This window comes from Arctopsyche grandis, chromosome 11 (assembly GCF_051622035.1).
Source record: "Arctopsyche grandis isolate Sample6627 chromosome 11, ASM5162203v2, whole genome shotgun sequence".
NCBI lineage: Eukaryota > Metazoa > Arthropoda > Insecta > Trichoptera > Hydropsychidae > Arctopsyche > Arctopsyche grandis.
The window spans coordinates 1,317,042-1,334,978 of NC_135365.1; the positions used below are offsets into that span (position 1 = coordinate 1,317,042).

The 17,937-nt window shown below is 36.5% G+C and overlaps 4 protein-coding genes and 1 long non-coding RNA gene across 7 annotated transcripts in view; 2 read left to right on the top strand and 3 right to left on the bottom strand.

The window, feature by feature from the left end:
* The window catches only part of LOC143919146 (uncharacterized), a 1,208,594-nt gene that overhangs the window by 630,258 nt on the left and 560,399 nt on the right, over positions 1 to 17,937 (top strand). The window lies entirely within an intron of this gene.
* The window catches only part of LOC143919153 (uncharacterized), a 229,710-nt gene that overhangs the window by 67,680 nt on the left and 144,093 nt on the right, over positions 1 to 17,937 (bottom strand). The window lies entirely within an intron of this gene.
* Positions 1 to 17,937, bottom strand: part of LOC143919113 (uncharacterized) — a 213,940-nt gene that overhangs the window by 19,062 nt on the left and 176,941 nt on the right. The gene's annotated exons all lie outside the window — the stretch shown is intronic.
* Positions 1,920 to 6,988, top strand: LOC143919103 (E3 ubiquitin-protein ligase siah-1-like). Of its 3 annotated transcripts, none has more exons than XM_077441289.1 (5): positions 1,920 to 2,078; positions 4,388 to 4,721; positions 4,801 to 5,083; positions 5,151 to 5,292; positions 6,289 to 6,988. In XM_077441289.1, exons 1-5 carry the CDS (start codon positions 1,985 to 1,987, stop codon positions 6,822 to 6,824), a joined length of 1,389 nt encoding a protein of 462 aa, XP_077297415.1. In that variant the 5' UTR covers positions 1,920 to 1,984; the 3' UTR covers positions 6,825 to 6,988. The 3 variants fall into 3 exon arrangements, with proteins under 3 accessions (XP_077297415.1, XP_077297416.1, XP_077297417.1); XM_077441290.1 differs by lacking the exon at positions 1,920 to 2,078 and adding an exon at positions 2,297 to 2,332 and having other exon boundaries at positions 4,394 to 4,721; positions 6,289 to 6,930; XM_077441291.1 differs by lacking the exon at positions 1,920 to 2,078 and adding an exon at positions 2,652 to 3,022 and having other exon boundaries at positions 4,394 to 4,721; positions 6,289 to 6,930.
* LOC143919083 (mini-chromosome maintenance complex-binding protein) lies at positions 9,945 to 16,521 on the bottom strand. The gene is made up of 9 exons (XM_077441270.1): positions 16,318 to 16,521; positions 15,783 to 15,965; positions 15,334 to 15,708; positions 15,024 to 15,261; positions 14,822 to 14,939; positions 12,921 to 13,100; positions 12,611 to 12,854; positions 10,303 to 10,467; positions 9,945 to 10,226 (listed from the first exon to the last, which is right to left on the bottom strand). The coding sequence occupies exons 1-9, from the start codon at positions 16,456 to 16,458 to the stop codon at positions 10,026 to 10,028; spliced, it is 1,845 nt and encodes a 614-aa protein (XP_077297396.1). The 5' UTR covers positions 16,459 to 16,521; the 3' UTR covers positions 9,945 to 10,025.

The window sequence follows — 17,937 nt, forward strand, 5'->3', positions numbered from 1 at the left end:
TGATGGACAGTCATAATCTGGTGCATATGTATATGCATATGTACATAAACTCTTCATTTTTTTGTCACACCCAGTGAGAAATACTTATATGAATTGTACATGCCCGCATATATATATATATGTATGTGTATGTAAAAATACGGTGACCATGCGTTCACAATAAAATAAAAATCATAATTTATACATTTCTTACGTACGTTGTATTTGATTTAGTGATAAAAACATACAAAAAAAACATAATTAGGCAATGGGAGTCCCCTCAAAATAATAATCAATATGATAATAGGATGAGTTGATAACGACAGATACGCAGTTACGAGATATACATATTTATTGATAAGCTCGCACCTACTGAATTTTTTAGCCAAGAATTCGCTTCAAATGTGTTAATAGCTAAATAATTGTCTATGTATAATTATCGCTAATAGTGATAGCGATAATAATACGTTTTTGTAATAGCGAAAGTAATAAATACGTGATGTGTAATAGCGAAAACGGCAATGTCACCAATATCTGACTCATAAGGAGTCTTTTTTTCTATAGCTTATGTCTATATGGCACCGAAGTGTTTTGTGACAATTTCGCAAATGGCGATCTTGCTCACGTCATGTAAATCTCGAACACGGAATATCTCGAAAATTCCACCCACCAAGAGCTATGCACGCAAACTATCACGCTAACGAGAATGTGAGTGTCAGATATTCCGTATTCGCGATATTTAATGGTAATGATGGTCACACCCGAAAATTGGTCACGAAAAAACTGGCCACACCCAAAAATTCGACAAAATTTTTAATTTTTGGGTGTGACCAGTTTTTTCGTGACTAATTTTCGGATGTGACCAGTTTTCTCGTGACCAATTCTAGGGTGCGACCAGTTTTCTCGTGACCAGTTTTAGTGTGACGAGTGATCACGTGTGACCGATCTAGAGTGACCGGTTGTCCTGTGACTGGTTCACATATGACTAATAGTCCGTTTACCAGTAGATAATACGGGTCTACCTCACGGGCCGGAATGTGAAATTACCGAAAACGCAAATATCGGAAGGCAAAGATCGAAAATCGAAAGATCAACAAAAAAAGGGTGCATGGTAAACGGTACATACTCACTTGATTTGCGCGAGCAGGATACAACAGGAACAAGAGGAACAGGCTTTTCCTCCCGTATTAATGTGCGCGCGCAGAATACGGGAGGAAAAGCCTGTTTCTCTTGTTCCTGTTGTATCCTGTTCGCGCAAATTAAGTGAATATGTACCGTTTACCATGCAGCCTTTTTTTTTTTGATCTTTCGACTTAAGAGGGCTGTACACCCAAAACCTTAATTTTGTTACCGTTCCTTTCTTCGATATATATATTGAGTGTATGTATATATTGAGTGAATGCGACAATATATATCAATATATATATTGTGTGAATGTGACAGTTGCGCTTCGACCAGATAAAACGTATTTTAAATTGACAAAATCGAGGTTTCGTATTCTACTATTTTCAATTCCAAAACTGGACCAATTTTTAAAAAAAATTCATCATCGGTATGAGAAAGATATTTTCTGTGCAACATCGGCGTATTTTTTTTTTAATCGACCGTTAAATAAGGACGCTGAACTCTTTTCGTGGGTGTAAAAAAGAGGCGATTTTATAGATATTTGGCGGCTCCTAGCTCCTATAAAAAATAATTAATCAAAAAAATAAAACGATAGATGCACCCCAATGATGGATATCCATAGCATATTAAAAAATAATTTCTCTAGTGCCATAATTGAGGAAGGGAGAAGTATAGTACGTTTGTATGGACAAGGTGCTGCTGTCCAGCCCTCTTAAGATCTTTCGATTTTCGATCTTTGCCTTCCGATATTTGCGCTTTCGGTAATTTCACATTCCGGCTCGTCACGGAGACCGAGATAATACATACATACAATAGTTTATACGAGTTTACTCGTAAGGTGACAAGGAACACAGTCGTATTTAATATAATTTGTGAATTGATGGTCACCGCAGCAAAGGCGATAAATAGGCTTGCATACAAGCAACAGTTGGTCTCGTCTGGTTCGCGGGCTCGCTGCCTCTCGACTCTGCTTGGTATCTATTTTGTACACAATATTATTCCTTCAAAACCACCATTTCGATACATAACATATCCTTTCAACATATACAAAACAAGTCCTAGATCCATGTCCAGTCGATTGATAACCATATGAACTGGGCATCGCAACTTCCGGGTCATATTACAACGTTGCATTCCGGAATTCATGCTTCTGCGCCTTTTTTTTTACTCTATGTATGTATGTAGGTATGCATTTTCAGTTGTCCTTGATTTCGACACAGTTGCAACAGTGCGGTGCATTTTTTTTATTCTATATATTATTTTTTTATTATAAACATGTACATCGCTCGTTTCTATTATGTGGACAAAAGCAGCGATAAGGGATCTATGTATTATAGTACTAAAATGCGTCTCTTAATTACATACATATATACAACCAGTTATGTGCTTCTATAACATATACAAACATATATCCACTATTAAACAGGTTTTGTGCATATGATCGTCCTATCCTGTTCATACTGTTATCTTGAAAGCGGTCGAATACTTCTTGTTAATCGACTGATTTGTTATTAATAAGATCTGTGTGTTGATAACGTTATCGTGGTAATTGGACTATTCGTCACATTGGGGTGGTCACAAAGACAATTTTTGCCATGAAAATCGCGAATACACAATATTTGGCACTCAAGTTCTCATTAGTATGATGGACTTTTCGGCTGCCAGATGTTCCGTTATAGAGATTTTAGTGACTTTGTGACCAGTAATCACCGAACCCGTTATCGTACATGGTGTGCTGTATATAGGGTTGGTTTGAAGAATCATACAAGAAAAGCATTAGAGCAGTTTTGTGTATTAATCTCTCTGAGGATTAAAAAAGTGTATTCAAATGAAAACCATTGTTAGAAACTACACTCTATGTGACGGCTTCCATTCCAAAGACTTGGACAAATATATTTATATCAGGAAGGCTTAACAGGTAATCCGGATGCACCTTCCTGGCCAGAAACATTGTACATTTGATACAAGTATCATTATACAGAGTAAATACATATTAACCCTTTGCCCGCGGCAATAAATATAGCGAACAAGCCGTGTACGCAGCACATTTTTCGCGAATTTGGCAATCGAGTTTTCGACCTTAAATACAGATTTTAATATTTACTCTAGTAACCAGATATGTTAATTAACACATAAAGTATTATTTTAAACAATAAAATACATAATATATCTCGTAGTTTTGGATTAATTGTCAAATAATCATTCTTCATAATTGTATGAAGACGTGACGTTACATAAACGAGGTTTCAGTATGGTTCCACAAAATCTAATTTTTCACTGGTATATATTCATTTTAAGCAAATTGAATAGATGGCATTCAACTCTCAGTAATATATTCAACCAATTTTGAACCTTCAAACAGTTGAAATAGGCGCATATAAGGCTCATAATCCCGTGCAAAGTTCAGAAATTCTATGGAAGACAACCGCGCTACAGACTTGTCGCCCAAAGCTTCCATAGAAGACGGCCGCGGGCAAACGGTTAATTGACATCCACAGACACATCTATGATCAAATTTGTAAATTTCCAGCATGTTTTAAACAATTTAGCGAATTTCAGTAAATACATACATATCAATTAACAGCAACAGAGACATTAATGGTCAAATTTGTAATTTTGCAGCGTTTTATAAAATTGAGCGAAATTCGAGATTGCTGATAAGTCCAGATTTTGCGAGAAAATCGGCGAGGTTGCCAATTTGTTGGGACCGTTTCAATGAAAATCAGATAAATTGGCAAAATCTGATAGGAAACAGTCGAACTAGAGTCACAAATCTAAGGTTTGGACAGCAGAAACCAGTAGGAGTTGAACCCATGACCACTTTGTTCAAAGCATTATATGCTAACCGCTAGTCTATTCTGCTGGTTTAATAAAAGTGAATGTTCGTCTGCTATTCAAGTCTGTAGGTTTCAACTTAGTACCACCTAATTTAATATACTATGTCATGTTATCCTTAGTTTCAAAAGGCTCAGCCTTTTGAAAGCTTTTTTCAACTTTCTTCTGCGTGAGCAGCGCCAGGCATAGTCAGCTAGTTTTACATAAATCTTGCAAGCGGTAGTAATTTCTGTAAATGTTTCAAATTTTGGGGATTTGGTTGTTGGTACAAAGTTAAAAAAAATAGGACCATGCTATGATTCTATTATTGACTACTATTGATGGCATTATGTCGTATATTTATACATATATATTAAGTAAAGCCTTATATGGTGTATAGCTTTACTTTCGATTTTGAAATTCAATTAGCTGATTACTGTAATCTCTCAATATGATTTTTAAATTTAAGTTGCAGATTTCACCATGGCGAGCAATCCACAACAGGGTCCTTCTAAAAAACCAAACAATGCACCAAATCAAAAGCCAAACCCAAGAAATCCCAACCAAAATCAACAAAATACAAACAAAAAGTCGGAAGATACTAACAATGCAAATAAACAACATAGAAATCCGCAACCTAAGAACCCACAAAATCATCAGCAGCCTAAAAATCCACAAAATAACCAACAAAACAAAAACCATCAGCAGCAAAAAAACCCACAACATAAAAATCCACAAAATAATCAACAGCATAGGATTCCACAACAGAAAATGAATGATTGGGTGATATTATGCCCTACTCCGTAAGTTTACAATATTTTGTCAACATGTATGTATTTCTAATTAACTGTACAATTATTTTTAATCAATTCGTCATTACAGACCAGCTGCTAATTTTCCGCCACCACCTGCTCGTAATCTAGCAGAAACCCTGACTCCGGGGCCGTCGCACGTCTCTGAAGCAAACAGGGTTTTGAAAGAAGTAATGAGCGTGTTGGAGTGTCCGGTCTGTTTGGAATTCATGCAAGCGCCGATCTTTATGTGCGAATCTGGTCACAATATTTGCAGCCAATGTCGGGCCAAATTGTGCCTTCCCATTTGTCCGCTGTGCAAGACGTCTGTCACAGGTCAACGCAACTTCGACTTGGAGAAAATTGCATCGACGGTAGGTCCTTCAATACATTACAATCTTAATTTCATAATATCCTCATCATTCATAATCCAATTTTTAGATGGTCACGGCGTGCACCAATTCCTCGTACGGTTGCAAATTCGCAGGATCACCTGACGAGGCAAAAGCACATTTCGGAAACTGTATGCACAGGCAGATGTTTTGTCCGATGGGTCGAGAGTTCCACCAGTGCACGTGGAACGGTAATCTATCCTTCAAACAGATTTATATGCATTATTTAACCCTTTGAATGCTGACCAACGCCGATTGGCGTTTTGCTAACAAAGCCATGAGACTGAAATACTGAAATACGAGACCGATAGGCGTTGTATTTTGAGTATGTAAATAATAAACAAGAATACTATCCCCTAAGCCTTTTCAGGTAGCATTGACAAAAATATGCATTGAACATGGGTCGTGTAATCCGTGTCATTCATGGTTTACACTAGAATTTCTGAATTTATAACCATAACAGAATTTCCCGATGGAAACTGCTGAGTATTTTACATTGTGAGCATTACATTTTAACCGTTTGCCCGCGGCCGTCTTCTATGGAAGCTTTGGGCGGCAAGTCTGTAGTGTGGCTGTCTTCCATAGAATTTCTGAACTTTGTACGGGATTTTGAGGCTTATATGCGCCTATTTCAACTGTTTTAAGGTTCAAAATTGGTTGAATATATTACTGAGAGTTGAATGCCATCTATTCAATTTGCTTAAAATGAATATACCAGTCAAAATTAGTTTTTTGTGGAGCCATAATGAAACCTCGTCTATGTGACGTCACGTCTTCATACAATTATGAAGAATGATTATTTGACAATTAATCCAAAACTACGAGATATATTATGTATTTTATTGTTTAAAATAATACTTTGTGTTAATTAACATATCTGGTTACTTGGGTAAATATTAAAATCTGTATTTAAGGTCGAAAACTCGATTGCCAAATTCGCGAAAAAGGTGCTGCGTACAGGGCTCGTTCGCTATATTTATTGCCGCGGGCAAAGGGTTAACAACACGGAAGAAGATGGAAGATGGAAGATGTTTGGATTAGCTACAATTTTTATACCTGCTTTCTATTGGTTTTCTAAATAATTCTAGTTGGAAATGTTTGCGAAATTTCAGCACGGCGGGCTTTCAACAGAAAAGACGTCAGCACTAAAAAAGGGTTAATGGAATTAATTTGTATTTTGTTTGCAGGAAGTATCTCCGATTTGCAAATACATTTTGCCGAAGCACATCAAAACAACACGAGACTCAAACCGGGTTGCCAAGTGCTATTCGACGATTTCGACGTGACTAAAAAGGACGAGGACATGCAACTGGTGTCAGTGGGAAAGTTTATGTATTTGTACCATGTGAAGATTGATCCAGCGATGAGGCTGGCGTATTGGGGCATTCAATTCATAGGGCCGCGTGAAGATGCCTCTAAAAGCAAATACGAATTCCATATCTTCAACAACAAGAAGACTAAGAAGGTTATAATGTCGTCGGAAGAGTGTCAACCAGACAACTTGAGTTTCCAAGACATATACGATTCCGGCAACTGTGTCGCAATTCCACTGCACGTTTTGAAGAATTTCATTCATGAAAACAGGAAGTTTACATTTAAATTTTTCATCAAGCCTGGAGAGAATCCTAAAATTAACCAGTCTAATGCTCCAGCGACGGCTGCACCGTCTAGGGTTGAAATGAGAGATATGTTTTGCTTGTCAAAAAAACTAGATTTACTTTGATTCTTTTTTCTTCACTTACACATATTTTTTTGCGTCTAGATTTCTAAGCATATATTATACCCATTATACTATATTGTTAATAAACACTTGGTATTATACATTTCAGTGTTCGTTTTTATCAGATTAAAATTGCAATTTTGACAACTTAACATCTGGCAAATCAGAAATTTTGAGCATTTTGATACATAATTTGAATATTTTATGTACATAGTACACTATTATGCCAAAAAATATATACAGAATTCTTCATCACAACATTGGATACAGTTTTACATAATTCGAATCGATGATCGATAAAACACTGACTGTGCTAAGAGGGCTGGACACCAGCGCCTTGTCCATACAAACGTATTATACTTCTCCCTTCCTCAATTATGGCACTAGAGAAATTATTTTTTAATATGCTATGGATATCCACCATTGGGATGCATCTATCGTTTTATTTTTTTGATTAGTTATTTTTTATAGGAGCTAGGAGCCGCCAAACATCTATAAAATCGCCTCTTTTTTACACCCACGAAAAGAGTCCAGCGTGCTTATTTATCGGTCGATGTAAAAAAAAATACGCACATAGTTGCATAGAAAATATCTTTCTCATACCGATGATGAAATTTTTTTAAAAATTGGTCCAGTTTCGGAGTAGAAAATTGGAGAATACGAAACCTCGATTTTGTCGGTTTAAAATACGTATTATCTGGTCGAAGCGCAACTGCCGCATTCACTCAATATATATATCGAAGAAAGGAACGGCAACAAAATTAAGGTTTCGGGTGTACAGTTAAATACAAATGTCATTCAGAATTAATGTACAATTTGTGTCAATTTTAATTATGGAATCTCATACTTATCATGTCATATTTTTGCGCTTTTCTTCAAAAAGGTTGAATTATCAGTTAGTCCCAAGAACTTTTATATGCAATTTTTAAGTTAATTCTATATATGTAAGTTAATTCCTCAGTTTGACATCATACATATGTACATAATAAAAATGAGTGTTTATCCAAACACTCATTAGATATGACAAATGCTAAATGAACGACCACAAAGATAAGCAAATTAGCTAAAGAGATATCAATATATTTTTCCTTGTATGTATCCGTACATAAACACATCCGTACATTATATGACGCAATTATAAGCGCAAAGATTTTACTTTTATAAGTAACTTGCATATTATACATACTTGAGCTGAAGTTACTGAAGACCGAGCACCTCGGTTCGCCGGTGACTGAAGCCAACGATACGCGAGGAGATTGAACCGCGAATAGCTTGAAATTTCGTTTGCCTAAGAAGATTGAGAGGACAAATCGTGTACACATGAGAAAATTCTCCATGGAATATGTAGACTCATCCAAAAAGTTGGGGGCCAAAGTTGACAGACCTGTAATAAAAGGTCTCGTATTCCGATATGTACGAAGCTAGCCGATTGTCACATTAAAGTAAAGAACAACCACGTCGGAAACCGCTCTTGTGGATAGCAATGACCCACCACGAATTATCGCATCCATAATGATAAAGATGATGAAAACCATATAAAAATATCTTACTACTACATAATGTAGCAATTTCATTATGTGAAATTGAATTTACAAAAAAAACAGAATTTTTGCAAAAATATAGACGAAAGGTATAGGATTATCTTCCATATGATCCAGATCTGATACTATCATCTGAAATTAAAAATATTTTTGAGTGGAAAATGCAGACTAATGATAATGTTGCGTGGACGTGAAGAGGGGGCTTCCAAGAGCGGAGAGAAGGAAGCAGGAGGGTTGTAGAAGCGGTTTTTATTTGTCGGCGCTCCAGGTCAGAATGGTTTCCAATTCGAGAGCGCCCCATATTTATACATAGTTGAGCTCATATTTTATTTTACAAATATACCAGGAAGGCTTAACAGGTAAACCCCAAATACGCCTCCCTGGTCCACATAATTATTACATAGATACACGTAAATCTAAATAATATCTGACATCTATGGTCAGTATACATATATTACAAACATATAATAATAACTTTCATATAACAATACGAATTTTATATTCGATAAACAACCACAGAGACATCTATGGTGAGCAATATGGCGAAACCTAAGATATAACAATAACTAAAGGTTCGCAACAGAAAATTGGGAAGGAAACGCCAATTTTACAGGAATCGTTTCAATAAAAATCAGAAAAATTGGCAAATTCTGATAAGAAACGATCGATCTAGACAAATCAAGGTCTGGCCAACAGCGAGACTTAGCGGGGAATCGAACTCGTAACATCAAGTACGAAATAATTCAACATTCACCACTAAACCACGCTGCTGGTTAATATATATATATATATATAATTTTATTTTACTACCGCCATCTATGTATAAAACTAAAGACTACGTAGACGTCACTCAGATTTAAAATTTGCAAACTTGATACGCGTCTTAAACGATATTTTATATCTATCGTAATGGCGGAAGATCCATTTATTTATATTGATGACCAAAATGAGCAATATGGCAAAGTATGAAAACGATCGGATAAGAGGCAATCTTTTCCTGAATTGTAATCGTAAGTGAAACGGAAAGTAGGTTTGTAATAAAAAAATAAGTATGATACGGAGGGAACAATCGGTTTTGGCCACAAAACATCAAAATTCAACGATTTTATGCATGTAATTTAAAATCGTGAATTTTATAAAGAAATTATTAAATTTAAATTTATTAGTGGATTTACTTAAATAAACTAGACATTAACATCTCTATGATGATTCAATTTCTCCAACGACGATCAGGGGCCAAACCTCGCAAGTTGGTAAAGTTTCAAAAAGATCGGAAGAGTTCAGGAAGGGGTGACTTACTAACGTATGAAGTAAAACTAAAAAAGGAGTCCGAGTCGGTTGATTTTTTACGACTCCGACTCCACAGCCCTGGTTGGAACACACCAGAACGGTGATTCATCACCTATTTTCGTTGCCCAAGGTGTGATTAGAGAAATCGTTCAATCAAATAACAAAATGTGAATACGAATATACAATATCTAAATTCCTCGAATCGTATTTGTTCAATTTATTTATTTAGCATATATGAGGACTTCAGAGGTTATCTTCGCAACGGATATGTATGTAATTAAGGCAAAAACAAGACGTATTAAAAATTGTAATAAATATGTATTTTCCATTCGATATACAATGGTATGTAACTGAAAAATAACATTAAAAAAAATCAGCGCGTTATTTTTAATCTTTCAAATCTTTGCTTCTCCATATTCTTGGCCATCTCCCAACAGTCACGGTCGATAGTATTATAACCTCGCGACAAACAAATCAATCGAGTCAATACGAGTAGTCGGTGAAGATCTTCACCATCGGTTTCGTGACTTTGACCATCATCTTTTCGCATGGAAACGAAGTCTTCTTGTATATACTGCAAGACAAAAGCAAAAAATCAAATACAAGTTTCTAAAACGGTATATTTTTAGTATATTTATAATCGTACAAACCAGCGGTTCTTCCGCAATACTGTAATCAATCAATCGCACTGCCGTAAGATAAACTCTGATTTGATTCAACAAATCGGGCGTGAGATAGTGTCTGGCAGCGTCGAATGTCTCATTGACAATTTCTAAAGAAGTGTTATCGGCAACGATCGGAAGCGATGCTTCATTCTGAAATTGTCAATAAGATGAATCACATTATTAATATACTATTGATGTTTTACATATTTAGACTGTTTGCTGCCGAGGCATTTCGAAGATTGAAAGACAGATTATTAACCCTTTGCCCGCGGCATTAAATATAGCGAACAAGCCCTGTACGCGGCACCTTTTTCGCGAATTTGGCAATCGAGTTTTCAACCTTAAATACAGATTTTAATATTTACTCAAGTAACCAGATATGCTAATTAACACAAAGTATTATTTTAAACAATAAAATACATAATATATCTCGTAGTTTTGGCTTAATTGTCAAATAATCATTCTTCATATAATTGAGACGTATTGTCTCAATTGTATGAAGACGTGACGTCACATAAACGAGGTTTCAGTATGGTTCCACAAAAAACCAATTTTGACTGGTATATATTCATTTTAAGCAAATTGAATAGATGGCATTCAACTTTCAGTAATATATTCAACCAACTTTGAACCTTAAAACAGTTGAAATAGGCGCATATAAGCCTCAAAATCCCGTGCAAAGTTCAGAAATTCTATGGCGGGAAGCATTGTACATATTAAACGAGTATTATTAGTATTGTAGCGTATGCTAAAAGGTGCCGCCATTATAATTTGTTTTCAAGGATTATCTCCAGGCTAAGTGCAAGTAGGCTAAAAAATGACCACCGAACGGCACCCGGTCCCTTCTCAGAAGTGACAGCGATAGCGTGGGACTGAGTGTCGTGGGAATACATATCTGGGTACATGCCTAAACAATAGGGAAGTAACCGGACGTCGAAGATTCCCTGAGAGACTTGTCCTTTATAAGGAGGTACTTAGACCATATCAAGACATTCTGGACGGAACACTGGCGGTGCGTGTATCTCCTGAATCACCAATAAATGCTGTGACACGACTTTGGCTTTTTACTTGGATCCTCCACCCACCCGTACGCAACAGTATTATACAAAGTAAATACATATCAATTAACATCTGCAGAGACATCTATGGTTAAATTTGTAAATTTGCAGCATTTTATAGAATCCAGCGAAATTCGAGATTACTGAAAACTCGAGATTAGTGAGAGAATGAGTAAGGTTGCCAATTTTTTGAAACCGTTTCAATGAAAATCAGATAAATTGGCAAACTCTGATAGGAAACGATCGAACTAGAGTCACAAATCCAAGGTTTGGCCAGCAAAAACCAGTGGATTTGAACCTGTGACCACTTTGTTCAAAGCATTATATGCATAGAAGTAGAATGCACAGAATCGCTCTCAGCCTCCAAAAATGTTGCTACAAAAACTCTGCGTGGCAGAGTTTGTTCATTGTTTGCTAAGCTTTGTCTCTTTTGTCTCTCTTCTGACTTTCCGCCTCTCTCTCTTCGATGGCTCGCTTTTAGTCGATACTTTTGTTAACAATGACCATTCTATGCATTCTACTTCTATGATTATATGCTAACCACTAGCCTTATGCTGCTGGTTATATATTTAAATTTAAATCTTCGTGGGATTTTAAGATCCCAACTTGGATTATGTCTTTTTATAGCAATGATTCGACAATTGGCTTCAGATTGACATGTGGTTTATAATTATTATAAATTTTTATATAAGAACTTTTAATGCTTTTCGTATGTAGGACGTCATCAACTATACGTTTCAAAAAATGAGCTAATAGAGTAAATACAAAATTCTTATATTATACGTAAGTGTATTTTTTTAAGCCACAGCGTAGTGCACAATACTATTGCATACCAGAAAAGAGGTTGAAGATTCAAGTCCTGGCCAAATATACTACTAGCGAGATCTTATGGTTATTAAAACACAGATCGACTGTCTCCTGCTGTAATTTTCTAGCTTAATTGTTGTGACAGATCCAATAAATCGGTATCAGTTTCAGGCAAATTCGAGTTATTAGCATATGGAATTTGTAGAATCTTATAAAATGCTACCTACGTAATGCATTTTACACAAAATTGCCGTGTATCACAATTTTTGTTGACCGTTCATAGATGTCTCTATTGTATTCTATATCCTGTTTGAAAAATTGTTAGTACTTATGTATAAAAATAATCTAATCACATGTGTGGCCTCGGATTAATACCTGTCATGGCATAATATAATGTATGTAAAGAAATAAAAAAAAAGCATTCATACCGGAAGAAGAGATTTCCCTTCAGACATTATTAAAATGGAAATATCGCAATCGTACTCCATCGTATAAAACTTGAAATCGTATTTAACCCTCTGGTTCTGTATAACGTCCCCTAGAGTGGCCACATTCAGTACACCAGCGCTGTTTAGTTGACCTGGTTGCATTTTCGTCTCGTCCACTAACAAATGAGTGTTTTTACTCAGTTGCAAAATTCCGCTCGTTAATCGGTTGCACTCATAGTCTTTCCTGAAAATAAATCAATCAATAACGAACACTAATAAAGTCAATCAAAGTGATTGTATGATTGCATACTTAGGAGTGAACGCTAAATCGTTCAAATTATCAGTCGTCAACGGTAGATAGTGACTCTTGGTGACAACGCTCTTGATGAGTCCGTATAATTGTTCCGCATACTGAGGATACCGTTGCGAAGGCACGTTCCATAAATTGAGTGTGAACTTGCCGAGTGACAGAACATCTCGTCGAATATAACTGTCGATTGCAGATAAAATATACATACATGAATTGATTTATCAACAATGTGTAAATATATGACGAATTCAACACACGATAGTGACAAAAACACAAGTCGAGTCGGACTAAAACCATCAGATGATTGAAACATCACATTAGACTTCAGTCTGATTTAGTATGTTTTCTAAAAGCATACCTGCTGTAAAAGATTACCTCACAAGTAGAAGGTAATATGCAGAACTAATTTGGGTTCAGAAGATAATATGATCGTATGGTTTTGGACGGTCACGGAGTCATTGATAGTAAGCGAAAAACCTATGATATTAGTAATCGATCTTCACTAAACTAACAAGTAACGGGTAAACCTCATAAAAAATTCGGATGTGACCAACCCATGACTGTATCTATGTTTTTGAGGAATATAAAAAGGATAAAAAAACAAATTTGATCATCTAACATACATACACGTTCACACATACCGGATATGGGAGCATTTTCGATACAAATTGAGCGTAAATGTAAGGAAACTTACAGAAGACTACTAAAAAGTTCTACTTCCGGTTGTCGGATTTTGTTCGAAATTTTTTTATTAATTAAAATCACTATAAATATTATACAAATTAAATATTAAGAAGATAAAAATAGTTTAAAAGGTCGAAATAAAATAAGGAAATATCGTTTTAAAAAAAATGACTACTTCCCACTTATGAATTCTGACCAAAACCTTATCAGCTCTAAGTTAGTACATAAATAGTACAAATATAAATTTTCAGCTTGATATGTTCAGGGGTGTAGTCAGCATCATGGACAAAATATTTTTCTAAGGGGAAAAAATCCCACTTCCTAGTGATTTTTTTTTATTTTCATTACATTGATATAAGAATAATACTTGAATTTTTTTCGTGAAGAGCACGCATGTTTAAGGGGTCGAAAAAAATAGTGGAAGAAAAATTTAACAAGAGTAAGCTGCCACTTCCGGTTGACGGATGCTTACCAAATTTTATACATAGCTTGGTATTAAGCTTAAACTTCTAGATATGAAATTTCAGTTCAATAAACCAAAAGGTTTCTGAGATAAACATAAAAAACCTTGATTCTCTAGAGTCCAAGTACTACTTCCAGTTGAGGTAAAAATATTACGGTATACAAATCATAATTTCTATTACATAAAAAAAAAATTCAGTCAGATTCAGTTAGCGGTTTGGGAGCTAATTGTATTCAAAAACTTAAAAAAAGCGGACACATATAAGGGGAGGTACCATTTCCAGTCAACTTAAAAATTTGAAGAAAATTTATGTCATATTGATCAGAATTTCAGTAACCGATAATAGGTTTCAGTTCAATAAGACTAACGGTGTTCAAAAAATCCCCAAAATACACTGACGCACAATATTTCTAGAACATGAAAACGATTCTGAGTTCGAATCAGTCAAAACATATCCGCACATACATAGATAAAGTAAAATCATCATACAAGCAATAGGACAGTCTACATACATAGCTAGGTTGAATAATATTCTTCCTTCGTATATAATATGTACATGAGAAAGGAATATGAAATAGACAATACTATATGAATCAATTCGACGGTACAAATTTGTCGGCTAATATATGTGATTAGTTGGCGGTTAAGAGTCTGATTTATCTATGTTTTCTGAACTATGTAAGTTCAAGCCTACGATAGCTGTTAATGTCATTCTACCGTGATGGTTCCGATTCGATACATTTAAATATCTCACACTTCAGATATAAGATGACAGATGAGATAATCGGCCGCCAAACTGTCACCCAACAAAACTTGAGTGAGAGTCTTATGAAGATGACCTCTTGCTTCCTTTGCTTCTGCAATTATATTCTCTGTAGAATAAAAGGAACATTGATATCATTATAGACTTACATTTGTATCATTGATATCATTATATAGACTAGTTTTTTATTTACCTTTATCGATAGGGGATTTTATCAAAGGATTGCAATGTTTAATAGGTTCAATGTGGATTGCATGTATCCGTGGAACTAAACTCGGTGGAGGATTGTGGGTCAACGTTTCAGCGTCTAATTGTTCATCATTCTCGTCGGCATTGCTGTTCCAATGATTACTCAAAGCTGGGTCGACTGATAGATAACCGATTACTTCAACCATATCGTTCAATTTCAGACTATCGAATTGATCATAAACCTACATATATACATATGTGGAATTATAATGATGCTAGTATAATATAAGATATATATAGAAATAGGATTGTACCTTGACTATGCACACTTTTCCGTCATCGTCAGGTATTGGAAAATTCAATATGTGATCACGTGAAATGCTAGCAAATTGATTGTCCATGTTAGAGCTTCTCTGCCTTTCCTTCTTGGAATTATTCACACTATCGGTTTCCATATCATTGGTGGTATCGCAGTTTTCAGCCTCGTCTAAGCTCCTCTTCATTTTACCGCCGCAATCTACGTTTAGACTTTTCGACGTGCTTGGAGGGTTCACGAGATGAGATATGACATTCTGACTGTTTTCGATTTGTTTCGCCCATTCGTTAAATCCCGGCAGAGATATCACCGCGATAGATTGCCGTTCGGCACCTTTGAGTTTCGGTGAATTGTGATCTAGCATCTCAAATTCCTAAAATTTTGGTGGGATTTATAATGGAAAATCTGTTATCAAACGAAAAGGAGAACGAAAAACGTCAATCTTACGCCGATGTCGGCCGTATCTCGATATTTTCCAGAACAGATACGAGACTCCTTTGTATTCTTGTTGAACACTTCATATGTTTCAAAATAAAATTCAGGGTTGTGCATGTCTTGTACCATTCCACGGAAACGCACTAGGTGACCATTTTTGAGGTAGTGCAGGGCGACTGAATTCATCAACGGTATCTGAAAGTTTATTAGTATTGTATAAATGGTGAGACGATTCGTACAATTTCATAATATCTGCTATCGTTCAGATAATGAGATTAAATTAACTAAAGAGGATGGCAATTTAGAGCATAAATTTGTGCAATAAATTTATATATAATGAAACGGACGGAGGTTATGTTACAGGAAAGTTTAAATTTACTAAAAATGTAAATGATAAATCAAAGTCGTATATAAAGCACGTGCTATTGATTGACAATTTAGCATTAGTTATTTTCACAAGAGCTGCAAAAGGGCGAAAAATGACAGTGACGTTAAATTTGGCGCGAAACAAACGAGAGAATTTCGAATGAAAAATGGAGTCGTATACCTGTCGGATGCGAGAGAGCAATTCGTTGGCAGTGGGAGGAGGCGGCGGGGGTTCGTCGGGGGCGCGGGGGGCGCGGGGGGCGCAGGGGGCGCAGGGGGCGCAGAGGGCCTCCGCCCCGCAGGAACAACCTTCAGACCACATTTCGACCTTCACACGACCCGCCTTACGCTTTACGATACCCTCGAACCTACGACTACAACCACCACTTGTACGGCCATACTAAAAAAACTTTCACTCTCAGTTTAGGCTTTCAAAACGATATCAACATATGAAAGTTTCATTTAAAACCTTGGATATGTTATATTTGGAAAGCGAGATTGTTTATTTTTATGTTAATCAAAATCCATATTTTATTATTTAAGGAATCCTAACTAATTGTGAAAAAACGTTCACAAACGAAACATTAAAGGCGCAACCATACTGAATTGAATTGCATGGGTGTGTTGTTGGCCTTCTGTGTTGAAAAAGCATCTCACACTGCAGGGGGGGGGGGGGTTGACAAGTTTCTCACACATTTTTTCGGTTCGGTGATTATTGACCACAAAGCGCTCGCCCAAAAGTCACTAAAATCTCTATAACGGAACATCTGGCAGCCGAAAAGTCCATCATACTAACGATAACTATCATACTAACGAGAATTCGAGTGCCAAATATTCCGTATTCGCGATTTTCATGGCAAAAATTGTTTTTTGGGCGATCGCAATGTGACTAATAATCCAATTACCATATTTTAAAATATAGTAATCACCGTTGTAGGAATCTCGTCATCGTCATCGTCATCGAAACATTCGAGAATATTCCGCAACAACAAACTACATCGAGCGGAACGAAACCCAGACGACATACACCTGCAGTCATTATATTAAACTCAGGCGGAACGGCGCCAAATCCAACTCAAGCGGAACGATGCCAAAATCCTTCGAGAATGATCCACCCTTCACACTCGAGCGGAACGAAACCCAGACGACATACACCTGCAGTCATTATATTAAACTCAAGCGGAACGCCCCTACCAGTCGAGTGGAACCAAAACGGTCGAAACACGCCGCCACCATTAAAATACATCGAGCGGAACGGCGCCAATCGTTCCAGAAAATTCTACCCCTCGACAAAAGAACATTCCTCTCTTACGCATCAACAAACCACCACCATCGATCAGGTGATCCCAGAAACACTATAAAAGGAGGTACAACCCAAACAACGCCAGTCGACCCACAGCAGCAAGCGTCGACATACAGCTCCTGACCAGCCACCACTACACTACGCGGACTTGGAAGATCAACCAGCCGAACAACGAGCCAGCAACACACTGCCGTATCCAGAGACTTGCTGAACATAGCCGAATGCCGAGCCAGCGACACTCTACCGTATCCAGAGACTAGCCGAACATAGCCGAATGCCGAGCCAGCGACACTCTACCATATCCAGAGACCGCTGAACGACATACTTTTACCCACAAATACCATACCTTTGTACAACCATAGGCAAACAATAAAACTTTATAAAACTAGCACAACAGTGTTTCGTTAGGCCGGGATACGGTCAACACACATGTACCCCGCCTACACCGTTATCGATCATTGTCAAACCTATGTCAATACAAAAATTTTAGACCTGGAT